Here is a 15,025-nt window from a genome sequence, read left to right as displayed (position 1 = left end):
CCCCCTTTTGTTGCATGGACCTGTGAACAGTTTGTTCCTGTAGCAGCAAGCAGCACTGGAAACCAGTTTGAAGGAAGGAAAGGTGGCGGCGACTCTCCCTTCGTGGTCCATGCTACATGTTCGGTATCTGAAAGTGTAAGGAAGACCACTTTCAGGAGAAAGTAAGTAAGTACAGCCAAATTTAGCCACACACTTCAGCCACTGCCCTCTAGACTTCTGTCTCAGCAGAGGTCCTTCACAGATCTTTTTTCCCTGGAGAGCTGAACTGTCTGTCCTCTTACCTAATCTCATACATACAGCACAAGTAACCTGAGCTGTAGCCCATCTATGGCTCAGTTGCAGTACAGTGGTACCTCGGGTTAAGAACTTAATTCGTTCTGGAGGTCCGTTCTTAACCTGAAACTGTTCTTAACCTGAGAAACCATTTTAGCTAATGGGGCCTCCTGCTGCCGCCGCGCCGCCGCCGCACAATTTCTGTTCTCATCCTGAAGCAAAGTTCTTAACCCGAGGTACTTCTGGGTTAGCGGAGTCAGTAACCTGAAGCGTCTGTAACCCGAGGTACCACTGTATTTAACTGAATCAAAGCTGAGGGCTTATCCACACTTCCCGTTTGCCAGACTTTTTCCAGGCAGAAGTCCACATTTTAACACTCCGTGACTGAGCATTGTTGTTTTTTTTTCACCTGAGCTTTCCTTGCTTAAAACCTGCTCTTTAAAGCTGATTTGGAGCAAATATCAATTCAGATGTTTGTGGGGAAAGCTCCGAATCAAAATAAAGGGTACTGGGACACTTTAATCGCCTTGATAGGATTGTAGAGCTGGATGGGACCCAAGGGTCATCTAGTCCAACCCCCTGCAATGCAGGCATCTTGGCTACAGCATCCATGACAGAAAGCCACCCAACCTCTGCTTAAATACCTCCAAGGAAGGAGAGTCCACCGCCTCCTGAGGGAGACCATTCCACTGTCAAACAGCTCTTACTGTCAGAAAGTTTTCCCGTATGTTTAGTTGGAATCTGCTTTCTTGTAACTTGAAGCCATTGGCTTGAGTCCTGTCCTCCACAGCAGGAGAAAACAAGCTTGCTCCCTCTTCCATGGGACAGCCCTTGGGATATGTGAAGATGGCTCTCGTATCTCCTGTCAGTCTCCTCTTTACTGGGCTAAACATACCCAACTCCTTCAACCCTTCCTCATAAGGCCAACAATAAAAACATAAGGTTCCCTTGTTAAGTTGTGGGTGAACATATCAGACGACACAGCGATTCTTCAAACAGCTCTTGTTTATTCACAGGCCAGAACAGACCTGAACTGAAGGGTTCAGTCAGACTGCTTATATATAGCTCCAGTACAACGTAACTGTAACAATTTTCTAAAACTATCCAATCACTGAACGTCACTTTCGATCCCTTATTTGCATAACTATCTACAGTATCCCCCTGGGGCCCAGGGTGAGGACTTCAGTACATAACATCCTCCATCACCTGTGCTGGGTGATTCCAAGGACCAGTGCTATTTTTATAGGAAAAGGGGTGCCGGAACCCACTGGAGAGGTGCCAGAACAGAGATCTTGTGCATTTCTCATTTAAAAAGCCCTGCCAATGACTTCCCAGTTCTTTGTCCACCCATTGGCAGCCAGTCACTTCTAGGAAGTTACTGTATTTTTCACTCTATAAGACGCACCGGACCACAAGACGCACCTAGTTTTGGGAGGAGGAAAACAAGGGAAAAAATATTCTGAATCTCAGAAGCCAGAACAGCAAGAGGGATCGCTGCACAGTGAAAGCAGCAATCCCTCTTGCTGTTCTGGCTTCTGTGATAGCTGCGCAGCCTGCATTCGCTCCATAAGATGCACACACATTTCCCCTTACTTTTTAGGAGGGGAAAAGTGAGTCCTACAGAGCAAAAAATATGGTAACAAGCTTGGCAAGATGATAATTGTATGCAGGCCCTCAACATTGGGCACTCAAGAGCACAAAAGGATTTCTGGATGAGCCCTCAGGAGTTACAGTTCCCAGCAACCCTCCCCAAACTACAGTGCCCAGAATCCTTTGAGGGAAAGAACTTGCTTCCCATGTGCTTTAAAAATATTGTGTGCACCCAGCCTATGCCTGAATTTTATTGAGTATTCCTTCCGATTTATTTACTGGGTGGTTTTATAACAACAACCTACGTTCATCCCAATTTGCTTGTAGGGTGTTGACACACCTTGCTGTTTATCGTCAGTTCATCCCCATCACTTTCCTGCAAAGCTACAAAAAGTCCCTCTGTATTTTTTAAAAAAGTGGATTTGTTGCACTACGGCAACAGAGTGTTTTAATCCACTTTTAATTGCGAATGTTCTGGTATGAGCTTGCTTCCCTCTTGTGAAATACTGACAACCTGGAGGGCCCGCAGGAAGAAAGCTCAACATACAGGTCAGCTGTCTGAACAAAGTTGCCTAGACTTCTGAACTGGTGTCCATTGGGGATATTTTCCATAAGGCTTCTAGCTCTGCCATCTCAATTTCAATATGGAGATATTGAAGATACGGCTGCCATACGTCCAGCTCTTCCCGGACACGTCCGGGATTCGGCCAGCAAAATGGCGTCCGGGCGGATTTCTGCTGAATCAGCAAAATGTCCAGGAAAACCTGGACGTGTGGCAAGTTGGGCTAATTTAAAAAATCAATAATAATAATCAAAGGAAAGCCCCCAAACAAGCTGCTTCATCATACATGTACACTGTGACAAACAAGATACATAGCTCTGCATGGCTGGTTTGGTCCTCAAATGATCAAGGAATGATGTTGGGAGGAAAAATTACACAAAGAGAAGAGGCTGATTATAGTAACTGCTTAGGTAGTGTCAGAGTTGACTTAAAACTTTGCGAGAGCTTATATCAAGGCCCTTCTTCCCCAAAGTGACTTTATAAACTCCCCTGACACAAAATATCAATAAGGATTAAAACAAACAAACAAACAAACAAACAAACAAACAAACAAGGAATTCACAAAGAGAAAGTGAAAACATAGTTTGGATATGCTATGGCTGTGGTCCCTGTATACAGTGGTACCTCAGGTTATGTACTTAATTCGTTCTGGAGGTCCGTTCTTAACCTGAAACTGTTCTTAACCTGAAGCACCACTTTAGCTAATGGGGCCTCCCGCTGCTCCACCGGAGCACAATTTCTGTTCTCATCCTGAAGCAAATTTCTTAACCCGAGGTAATATTTCCAGGTTAGCGGAGTCTGTAACCTGAAGTGTATGTAACCTGAAGCATATGTAACCCGAGGTACCACTGTAGACTTGAAAACAGCTTTGTTTCATTGCTTAATTTCATGTAACTTATCGTCTTAATAATGAATGCATTGTCTTTTGATTCCCTGTCTGTTGTTTCTGAAACGCCAGTGGTAGATTTTTGTACCGCTTGCGAATAAATACTGTTGCTGAACTGCTAAGGAAATTGTTTGACTTGTCTCTCTTTGTTTCATGCAGTAATCCAGCCCTTCAGTTGTTCTTTTGAACCAATGCATGTAGCTGCTGGATGGTAAAAATGGATTACATCCCACCACGGGTCAAACTGAGCGATGACACCTTTATCTTCATCGATGGCAAGTGGGTGAACGAAACCTATATTCAGTCAGCACTCTCTTCCGCCACAGAAGCCCGACAGAAGCACTCAGGCAAGAAGATGCACAATGACTGGACCCTTTGGGAAGAGAACAAAGCCCTTTGGGAGGAAAACAAAGCTCTCCGAGTAGAAAACAGGGCTCTCCGGGATGAGAATAAGGCCCTGCAGTCCCTTCGGATGGAGAACAAGGGGATCCAGGTTATTTATGACGAGAGTCTCCAGCAAGTCCTCCAGAAAGAAAACCACCCTTTAGCAGCCCTTCCGATCATAGCGGGGCTCAAGGATGGTATGGGGGAGAAAGCCCTTCAGGTTTTTAGAGACGAGAAGAAAGCCCTCCAGATCTTCCGGGAAAAGAATATGGCTCTGAAGGTCTTCCCGGACGAGAAGAAACCCGCCCCATTCCTGCAGGAAAAGCAACCTGCTCAGTCATCAGCAAATGAATTTACCCCAGCCCAGGAAACCAGTAAAATTGTAGGTCAGGAAGCCAGTAACACGACTGCACCGGCCGAAGCAGCCGAAGCTGTCCAGGAAAGCCAAGGGGAGAGGAGAGTTTTGTCAGTTCAAGAAAGAAACAAAGCCTTATTGCCATTGAAGGAGAACGAGGCACTTGAAGTTGTCCAGAAACTGAACGAAACTGTTCTGTGGCTCCTAAGAGAGAACCATGCACTACTGGAAGAAAAGCAGGACCTCCAGACCATCCAAGGAGGGAACAAAATGCTTTGGGAGGAGAACAAAAAACTGAAGCTCCAGCAAAAAGCCATCAAAGTTGCGATCAGCAAGATCATTGCTCAGATGGATCTTCTGCACGAGGAGCTGCACTCCTTTGATCCCATGGAGGAGTCCGAGACTGGAATGAAGAATCCCGAAAGTGCTTGAAAGTTGAGTTAGCTGCAGGGAGAGATGTTAGGTGCATAGCAGGCAGTTCACATTTGTAAAATTATCTCTCTCCTGCGTCATAAACCCGAATAAAGTTCTGTTGTGGATTCAGGAAAGCAGTGATGAGCTTCTAAAAATGTTTTAAATGTTGCGATAGGAATTTTGAGGTCTTAGTTATATGTGAAATGTTCATAAGTGTACTGTTACACTTATCTGGGTGCGAGGCTGCTCTGCCACCCAGCTCGTCGGACTAAGTCCGCGGGTCCCTGCGGAGGAAAATGAGCTCAGCCGGAGACAGGAGCAAACTGCAGAAGATCCAAGTTTATTGCGCAACAGGTTCAAGGTGAGATTGAACAGCGAGAAAGGGGTGACATGAACTTTTGAAAATTCCCTCCATGTCCCAGAATACAGTGCAAAATACATCCCAGTTACATCATGAATACATTAAGAGGAGGTTGGGTTACACAGGATTAACATATGGAGGAGGGGGGAGGGAATATGCAGAGCTGGAGATATGTGCAGATAAGCACATCCTGAGTACCGGTGATGAGAAGACAATGGTTGTCTGCCACGTGGCATTGCCCGGAGGAAAGGCTTGGCAGAGTGATTTGACAGGATTAGGGTCTTGACACCTTGCTTGAGGGATTATGGAGGACAGGGGAGGTGTCATGGAGTCCTAGAGAAATTGAGCAAATTGGCACCTTGATTTTCTATGAATTTTATAGATTTTAGTCCCTTTTGACATTGACAATTGGAAATAAATGGATATATTGTAGCGAAGAAGAAGGTGAAGAAGACATGCCCCCCCTTCCGTATCAGTACCAACCAAGGACGTACATAGATCAGCACAGGAAGACCGACCTGGAACCATTTTTGATTCCCAGACTGACCAAATGTTTTCCCTGCAAGGAGGGGAGGGGCATAGCTGTCACGTGTCCCTTATTTGAAGGGACAGTCCCTTATTCCAGCACCATGTCCCGCTGCTGTCCCTTATTGGTGGATGTCCCTTAAATGTCCCTTAAATGATGTCCCTTAAATTTCAAAGGAAGCAGCTCATCTCCCTCCCTCCCTGCCGGCCAGGGAGGAGGGAGGCTCCAACTGTGTTGCTTGGCTGCGTTGCTCGCCCAATAAGAAGTCTAAGAACGACTGGGGGGTGGAGCTTGCATGCCTTGTGTGTGGCTAGTTAATGCAAGCTGATGGGTTTTTTGAATGCTGGACGCCATTTTGTTGCACGTGCTGCTGCAAACTTTGCAGTGCAAAGCCAGGCCGGGGAGCCATCTTAAGTTGAGGCTGCATAGGCCTTGTGGTGCATGTGATTCAGATTCTATTCAGTTGAACCTCTGGTTACAAAGTTGGTTGGACAGTGTTCTCGAAGCTACCAGCATGAGTTTGACCAGACTGCAGGAGGACAGGAAGACCGGAGTGCCTGGAACAGGTGAGGCTGCGGGTCCCTTATTTTGGCTGCTGGTCCCTTATTTTCAAGGCTGCTGGTCCCTTATTTTCAAATCTGTAAATTGACAGCTATGGGGAGGGGGGGTCAGGGAGCCTTCCCATTGTCTCAGGAATTGAGTAATCAGCATTTTGATGGGTGACAGACTATCAGGAAAGGCAATCAGATAATGGGTGACAGACTATCAGGCAATCAGATAACCTGGCAAACAGGAAAAACAACATTCAAATTTCTGTTGTAGACCGCCTTTTCTGTGATGTAGGTATGATGTATCTGGGGGTGGTCTTGATCTACAGGGTGGCAATTTCAAAAGTCCACATAAGGCCTTGTGCACCATTGTTCTGGGTTCCTCCTCCCTCCGTGTGGTGAGTGAGGACCCTGTTGCAACAGATCAATAAAGATCAGGCTTACTAGCTGCTTTGCTTCTCAATATTCTCTGGTTGGCCTCTGTTATTTTCTCCTACCAATAGGGAACCTATGTAAGGACTCTATATGGGCTCTTGGATACCCCATAAGGGAAAAAAGGGCAGATTTTTGTTTACAACAATGGTTATACCTTCATTTTACAAAGAGGTTTGAATAACATGTAAGGAAAGATCACAGAATCATAGAACTGTAGTTTGAAGGGACCCCAAGAATCATCTAGTCCAACCCCCTGCAATGCAGGAATCCAAAAATGCAACAGTCACTGTGGTAACAGGGATGAGGCTCAGAAAGGCTTTGCATTTTTTATTATTGTGATTTTTTTTGCTAAGCTTCATATTCCTTAATCTCCACACCCTTTGAATGTATACTACTCATAAGACCAGTTTGGACATGACATTAAAACTACATGAAAAACGATTGGAAGTAGGGGCTTAAACTAACCATAGTTGCTGTTTCATCTGAACTGAGGACTACAAGCCAAGAACAGAAACTATGTCTTGATCATAAGTTTGGTTCAATGAGCTGTAGTTTAAACTAACTACAGTTTGTCCTTGTCAAGCATAACAAGATACCATGGTTAGTTTTAAACCTAGAAGTGAATGTTTCCAGTTTCTTACTCGTAATCACGGTTTGCCCAGGTTTATTCACACAATGCTAAACCTTGAGCTTTTTCATTGCATCTGAACTTATTACCAGAAGAATAACAAAACAAGAGAACAAACTTTTTATAAAAGAATGGAAATGTTTTATTGAATATTTACAGATAAATTGTAAACAGATAAGAACATCGGCCGGATTACTGTAATAACCTGCAGTTTCATAAGAGTAAATATTTAAAGTAGGTGAATAAATGAGCAAATTAAGGGTTGTTGTTTTTTTAAAAAATAATTTTTTATTAAATTTTCCATTTTAACAATCCAATCAAATCACATTAAATATTTCAAATTATACAAATACATATTATATAGTCCCAATATTCTGCCAAATTATAATTTTTTATTGGGACTTCCCATGCTTCAAGTTCGGGGGGGGGCAAATTAAGTTAATTTGGATATGCAGAAGATATTAAAAATAAATTTAAGGAACCGCAGAAAGGTGGGGAAGGAAGTCAAGTTTTGAAATGTTAAAATGATTGTAAAATTAGTGAACTGTTTAAACCTGAAAAGCATAACTATGTACATACACACACACACACACACAATAATTTATATAATTTATATTTAAAAAACCCATTGCATCTGCATCTTAAGGCAGAGCTTGTTGAAGAAACAGCAGAGGACAGCAGATGCAGAGTTTGATTTTTCTTTCTCTCGTTGCCAGCAAGACCTTTCAGTCACAACCCAGGCTGAGGAAACAGTTCCAGCTCCAACACTCCCACCCCCTGCCAAAAAAAAAAGGAGTCAGGAAATTAATAACACTGGCACCCAGTCAGAGGCACCTTACAATTTTGGTTGTTGTTTTTTTTTTAAAAAAAATTATTATTATTATTTGTTGTTGTTGTTTAGTCGTTTAGTCGTATCCGACTCTTCGTGACCCCCTGAACCAGAGCACGACAGGCACTCCTGTCTCCCACCGCCTCCCGCAGTTTGGTCAGGCTCATGTTTGTAGCTTCGAGAACACTGTCCAACCATCTCGTCCTCTGTCGTCCCCTTCTCCTTGTGCCCTCCATCTTTCCCAACATCAGTGTCTTTTCCAGGGAGTCTTCTCTTCTCATGAGGTGGCCAAAGTACTGGAGCCTCAGCTTCAGGACCTGTCCTTCCAGTGAGCACTCAGGGCTGATTTCATTAAGAATGGATGCATTTGATCTTCTTGCAGTCCATGGGACTCTCAAGAGTCTTCTCCAGCACCACAATTCAAAAGCATCAATTCTTCGGCAATCAGCCTTCTTTACGGTCCAGCTCTCACTTCCATACATCACTACAGGGAAATCCATAGCTTTAACTATACGGACCTTTGTTAGCAAGGTGATGTCTCTGCTTTTTATTATTACATTACCCTATACTTGCAGGTCTCAGGATAAAAACACAATATAAAAGCGCGAAATAATCAAAATAAAACGGGTAATTCCCCACTTTTGCTCTGGGAGAGAGAAGCAACGCCCTGTTATCCTTAGAAACCCATTTAAACCCCAGAAACCCACTTAAATTTAATCATTTTGCAAGCTGGGTAATTGAAGCGTCATGCGTTTCGTGCGTTTCTTTCTACGGACCCCGGAAGCCGGCCGGCGAGTTCAGTCTACATTTCTCTTGAGTCTAGAGGGCCTAGGCTTTGCCAGCCGCTTCCTGCCGGAGGCGGAAGTGACGCGTCCGCCGCTGCGCAGCGTCCCTCACCCCCTCGGAAACGATTCCGGGCAGCGTTATAGTTCCGGGCGAGGGGAGAAAGGGAGAAGGAGGGGGCGGGATGGCGGCCGAGCTGCCCAGCGAAGCCCGGGAGCGGCTGAGCCTGTGGGAGAGGCCCCTGAGGCCCCTGGCGCCCCTGACCGAGCGGCAGCAGGAGTCGGTGCTGGAGCTGAGGGAAGCGCTGCCTTGCCTGCCCGCCCCGGCTGAGGTGAGCGGAGGGTCCCTGGCGGGGTTGGCTGGGCCGGGAAGGGCGAGAGGCGGCGCTTCCATGGGGCCTCAGTGGGGTCACGAACCTCCGCGGAGGGGAAAGCTCTCTCTGAGGAACAGGAGCGGAATGTGTTGCTCGCTCTCCCTCTCTCTTTCCTTCTCCTCATTTTTCTGGTTTTTCACGTTTATCCTCCTCCTCCTCTTGGCAGGCAGAAATTCAGCAGGTGGGGAGGATTTTTCCTTCCAAAGTGGTTGTTGCAGTGTTTAAACTCAAGATAAGCTTCGGTTTGAGCATTGCAATGGATTGCTTTGAAGTCGTTTCTGTACCGGGCAAAGCAATATATATATATATATATATATATATATATATATATATATATACACATATACACACACACACACACACACACACACTGTGTGTGTGTGTGTATATATATATATATATATATATATATATATATATATATATATATAGATATATATATAGATATAGATATATATAGATATATATAGATATACACACACACACACACATACATACATTGTGTGTATGTGTATATATATATATACACACATATACTCTCTCTCTCCCTCTGTGTGTGTTTGTGTATATATATATATATATATACACATACATATATATATATATATATATATACACACATATACTCTGTGTGTGTGTGTATATATATAGAAGGTGCATTTTCATAGAATCAGAATCATAGAATTATAGAGTTGGAAGGGTCATCTAGTTCAACCCTCTCCAATTCAGATATGCATTTTGTGAAAATGGTTGTTAACCACAGCAAACAGCAAACAACTTGTCTTGATAAAACCACAGATTTCTGTCATGCTGTGTAATAAGGTTTTATTTAGTTACTCTGAAAGGTTGTGCCACATTTCACCATGAGTGTTGGTTGATTGATGGATTATTTAATTTTTATACTACTTAATGTATTACAAATGTCTCCAAGCAGTAAACGGAAAACTGAAGCAACAACATTACGTTACAGTCATACCTCAGGTTACAGACGCTTCAGGTTGCATTTTTTTGGGTTACGGACCACCGAAACCTGGAAGTACCAGAACGCGTTACTTCCAGGTTTCGGCAGTTGTGCAGACGCAGACGCGCAGCTGCAGGTTGCGAACGTGTATCCTGCACGGTTTCATGTTTGCAACCCGAGCGTCCACTGTACATGTAATGTTACATTAATACAAAGTTACTAATATCCATAAATCAGCATCACTTCACTTTCCTTCTGACACACCCTCCAGCTCACCTACAGAAATCTTACAATAGGAAAAGTTCCTCTCACTCTAGCCTTACTTTTTATGGGCAGGCCCAAGGTGGCTGGTCCTTCCTCAGGCTGCTTGCAGCTGTGTCCCATTCAGTTGCACTCTCCACACACACTTCCAGGTGCAGCAGGTTTGTTGAGTTTCCCAGGGGGTCCAGACGATGGGAAGGTCTATCTCCACCAGGGTGGATTCGATTTAAATCACAATTTAAATCACTAGTCAGTAAGACTTGATTTAAATCATATACGTATATTTTTTTACAGAAAGACTCATTCTTGCTGGTATGATCTTAATATTTACAACCAGATGTAGGTTTCATTTTTGGAATAATAAATTTTCAGAGTTGTTTTTACAGTTATTTCAAAAATTACTCATTTGATTATACTATTAGAAATACATAGTTAATTATGAAACTATTGTGAAGTTTAATAAGTTAACTGTTTATATTTGGACAACTTTTCTGCTGTACTTTATTGGAAGGGTGTTATTTCCTTAATAACAATTTATTTAACTAAAACAATAACATTATAGCATGTGTATCCATGTTTGTTAACTGATGCGGTTAAACAAAAACAAAAAACGTAGACTGATTTTTAGCACACATGAAAAACTTAAAACAAATCCTCATTTCCTGATGAATAGCCTTTAGACTATAATGCAACTTAAATAGAAAACTATCTTTAGAAAGATTTTTCCTCCAAAGCATTTTATTTTAAAAATCCAATTTAAATCTATAAAAATCATTGATTTTTATCCACCTTGCCCTCCACCCATAGCTCCTTCTTCATCCCCTGTTTTCTCCTCCTTCTACAGCTGCTATAACTGGATTCCTGCCACAGTCTGAACAGTTTATGTATCCAGTACATTTGCCATGTATTATAGGGTGGTTCTTCTCTTTTGCCGCTCTGACCTCACTTGTTAATTCCCCAGCCAATTGCTATTCTTTGGTGTCCTGAGAATAAATGCTAAGCCCAATATCAGTTAGGGAGAGTTCTTTGAAGAGGGTCTAATCAGCTCATATTGCAAGATCCGGTCCTCACTCCTTTATTCTGGTGGGACTGTGAGATGTGATGAGCCTGAGAGGGACTCAATAATAAAATAAGAAATAGCTAAAGAATAGCGAAAAGCATTGGAGGAGGGGACTCAATAATTAAAAACAATTAAACATGAATAGAATTAAAATTCATTCTCTCTCTCATGCCCCCTCTCAAATTTTTGGAATTTTGAACAGAGGAGTTTATAGAAAAACATTTTTGTAAGCCCAGCAGGGCTGGTATTTATTTATCTATCTGTGTTTAGAAGTATATAGAAAAATAGTGAGGTGCGGGCACTCTGCCAAAAAAAAGGGGCCTGCCCTCAGATGCATACATCCGGCAACGTGGAGCAGGGAAAACTGCTGGTGGAGAAAAGGTTAGCCTCTTCTCTTGCTTCAGCTACTTTTCTGCTCGGAATCCAGGTGCCACTTATTCTAAAAAGCAAAAGGAATTTGAGTATTGTTTTGTGTAAGGTAAAGGGACCCCTGACCATTAGGTCCAGTCGTGACCAACTCTGGGGTTGCGGCGCTCATCTCCCTTTACTGGCTGAGGGAGCTTCCGGGTCATGTGGCCAGCATGACTAAGCCGCTTCTGGCGAACCAGAGCAGCACACGGAAATGCCGTTTACCTTCCCGCCAGAGCGGTACCTATTTACCTACTTGCACTTTGACATGCTTTTCAACTGCTAGGTTGGCAGGAGCAGGTACCGAGCAACGGGAGCTCACCCCGTCGCGGGGATTCGAACCGCCAACCTTCTGAATGGCAAGTCCTAGGCTCTGTGGTTTAACCCACAGCACCACCCGCGTCCCGTATTGTTTTGTGTACTGAGCAAGTAATACTCTCTCAACCTAACCTACCTCACAAAGTTGTTGTGAGAATAAAAATGGTTCAAATTCATATACACCACCATGAGCTCCTTGAAGTTAGTTATGGTTGCAAATATTACAGATAGCAAGGGTGTAGGGATGGTTGTGTCGTGTCACTTGTTTACTTTATAGTCCATTGTTTCCCAGGAGCCTAGAGTGGGTTACAGCATTTTTCCAGTCACATACTTCTGTCTCCAAGTGATTTACAGTGTAAGCAAGGTAAAAAGAACTAAAGTCTTGGGTACCTAGAAGTCTTACAAAATTTATTATGTCATACGCTTTTGTGGACTAGACCACTTCATCAGATACCTGGAGTGAGGTCCATGTAGAACCATCCTCATCATTGCTTAGTGAATTAGCATGAGGAGTGGAACAGCAAACCTTACCTCTATTTGGGCCAAAATGCCATGATAGATTGAAAAGCTCTCCTGCTTTCAATTCATGCCCATTGATTCTTCTGTGTTCAGAGACTAGTCTGTTTGTCCTAGTAATACAAAAGAGCATTACTGACAGATGATCGTTTTTGTTGCATTGTGAGACATGCAAGTGCATGAAATGCTGATGTTGTGGCTGACTTTATTAGTTCTGTAATAGTGTTATCGGGATGTGGGTGGCGCTGTGGGTTACACCACAGAGCCTGGGACTTGCCTATCAGAAGTTTGGCGGTTCGAATGCCCGCAACGGATGTGAGCTCCCGTTTCTCTGCCCCAGCTCCTGCCAACCTAGCAGTTCGAAAGCACGTCAAAGGGCAAGTAGATAAATAGGTACTGCTCTGACGGGAAGGTAAATGGCGTTTCCGTGTGCTGCTCTGGTTCGCCAGAAGCGGCTTAGTCATGCTGGCCACATGACTCGGAAGCTGTACGCCGGCTCCCTCGGCCAGTAAAGCGAGATGAGCGCCACAACCCCCGAGTCAGCCATGACTGAACCTACCACCCAAGGCCTTTGAGAGGGACATTTCACTGTCCTGGATATGTAGGTCCTTGGTGATATGTTGGAGTGGTTTTAACTAGGAAATGCAGGTAGCCAGCAAGTAATCTGTCACTTTCTTTTCTGGACCTGTAGCAGATTATTCCTGGGTATCAGTCTGGCCTTTTTGATCGGCTTTGTCAATTCATTGGATGTGTTTGGTAGAAATGCGTGGTGTAAATCCTTTAATAGGGAGTCTTTGTCTGACAGATCAGAACAGATCCTGTTGTATCTCAAGGTTTGGCTGTAGACAATGGTTTTTGTGATGTATTCTGGGTGGAAGTTGGAAGCGCGTAGCAGCCCCTAGTTTTCCAACAAGTGGTGCTTCTATGTTCATTATGTAGTTGCATATTAGGGTCCAGAGAGGATACTTGCTTTGTGGACTGCTCTAGATTAGGATAATGGGGTGGAGAGCAGGGCCGGATTTAGGTTTGATGAGGCCCTAAGCTACTGAAGGTAATGGGGCCCTTTATATGGCCAGCTGTCCTTTGTCAACAACAAATTGTCGCAGTTTTTTGTGTTATATGTGCTATATGGTAATTTATAGACCTAATAGGTATCTAAGGCCATTTGCCACTGTTGCGGTATGTAGGTTTTATTTTATTTGCTTTTTATCTTATATTTTGGAAATGTACATCCAGCTTTTTCCCCCTTTAATTTTTTTGAGGCCCCCCCAAGAGAGGGACCCTAAGCTACAGCTTATACAGTGGTACCTCGGGTTACAGACACTTCAGGTTACAGACGCTTCAGGTTACAGACTCCGCTAACCCAGAAATAGTACCTCGGGTTAAGAACTTTGCTTCAGGATGAGAATAGAAATTGTGCTCTGGCAGTGCGGTGGCAGCAGGAGGCCCCATTAGCTAAAGTGGTGCTTCAGGTTAAGAACAGTTTCAGGTTAAGAATGGACCTCCAGAATGAATTAAGTTCTTAACCCGAGGTACCACTATATGTAAATCCAGCACTGGTGGAGAGTATCAGTTGTTAAAGTCCTGGTAGAGCTTCTCCACTGCCTCTTGTCTGTGGCTTCAGGATGCCAAAGATGCCATCAGTGTATCAAGGGCAGAGGAGAGGTTTTTTGGGGACAGCAGCTGAGAAAGCATTGCTCCAAGTCATCCGTGGAAATGTTTGGCATATGGTGGAGCCATGCAAGTCCCCATGTCAGTGTCATTGATCTGAAAGTGCATGTTATTCACAATTGTGAGAATAAAGTGGCAGAGTTTGTTGACTAGATGTGCAGCAACAGAGATGATATTTGTGATGGCTTGTATGTCTTTGTGACATGTGAGTGTAAGGGGCTCCAACAGCTTTCAGTCAGAGCTGCCTAGCTTCCATATTAATTGATTTGCAGACTGATCCCAAATACATTTACTCCATGTGTCCCTAGGTAAAGGTCCCCAAGCTGGGTTTTGCTTTTTTTATTAAAAAGCAGCAATCACTTTATTTTAACTGGCAAAATGCAGCATTTTGCAGCACCCAAGTCTGTAGAACAGCTCTGGACTTTAGGGAGTTGTGACTCAACATCCCATTAATGGCACAATCTGATTCAGGTATGTGAAAACCTCACCTGACTCACTCCTGATCACCTTACAATTCGGGCTGTGCATAGAGATGGCGAACACCTCTATTAAAAAATGGCCCACATAACTCTGGATTTAGAATTGTTTGCACATTTGATGTTGGTTGTGGTAGTTGTTACAGTGCAGGACGTTTCCTGCTCAATTGGGGTAAAAGGTAAAGGGACCCCTGACTGTTAGGTTCAGTCATGGACGACTCTGGGGTTGTGGCGCTCATCTCGCTTTAGTGGCCAAGGGAGCCGGTGTACAGCTTCTGGGTCATGTGGCCAGCATGACTAAGCTGCTTCTGGTAAACCAGAGCAGCACACAGAAACGCTGTTTACCTTCCTGCCGGAGCGGTACCTATTTATGTACTTGCACTTTGACATGCTTTTGAACTGCTAGG

General features: G+C 43.8%; 2 protein-coding genes across 5 annotated transcripts in view; both read left to right on the top strand.

The window, feature by feature from the left end:
- Positions 1-26: 26 nt before the first annotated feature.
- Positions 27-4,593, top strand: CBY2 (chibby family member 2). Of its 2 annotated transcripts, none has more exons than XM_053387879.1 (2): positions 27-165; positions 3,471-4,593. In XM_053387879.1, exon 2 carries the CDS (start codon positions 3,520-3,522, stop codon positions 4,480-4,482), a length of 963 nt encoding a protein of 320 aa, XP_053243854.1. In that variant the 5' UTR covers positions 27-165; positions 3,471-3,519; the 3' UTR covers positions 4,483-4,593. The 2 variants fall into 2 exon arrangements, with proteins under 2 accessions (XP_053243854.1, XP_053243853.1); XM_053387878.1 differs by having other exon boundaries at positions 28-161.
- A 4,103-nt stretch (positions 4,594-8,696) lies between these two features.
- COG3 (component of oligomeric golgi complex 3) overlaps positions 8,697-15,025 on the top strand; it is a 50,483-nt gene continuing 44,154 nt past the window's right edge. For 2 of the 3 annotated variants that reach the window (XM_053387872.1, XM_053387871.1), the window contains exon 1: positions 8,699-8,905. In XM_053387872.1, the coding sequence (XP_053243847.1) occupies positions 8,759-8,905 (147 nt within the window). In that variant the 5' untranslated portion in view covers positions 8,699-8,758. Of the gene's footprint in view, positions 8,906-15,025 lie in introns of all 3 variants that reach the window. The other variant, XR_008330389.1, reaches the window with a different exon arrangement.

The sequence above is a fragment of the Podarcis raffonei genome, chromosome 5 (assembly GCF_027172205.1).
Source record: "Podarcis raffonei isolate rPodRaf1 chromosome 5, rPodRaf1.pri, whole genome shotgun sequence".
NCBI lineage: Eukaryota > Metazoa > Chordata > Lepidosauria > Squamata > Lacertidae > Podarcis > Podarcis raffonei.
Note: the sequence above shows the minus strand (reverse complement) of the source record. Positions and strands in the feature narration are given on the sequence as shown.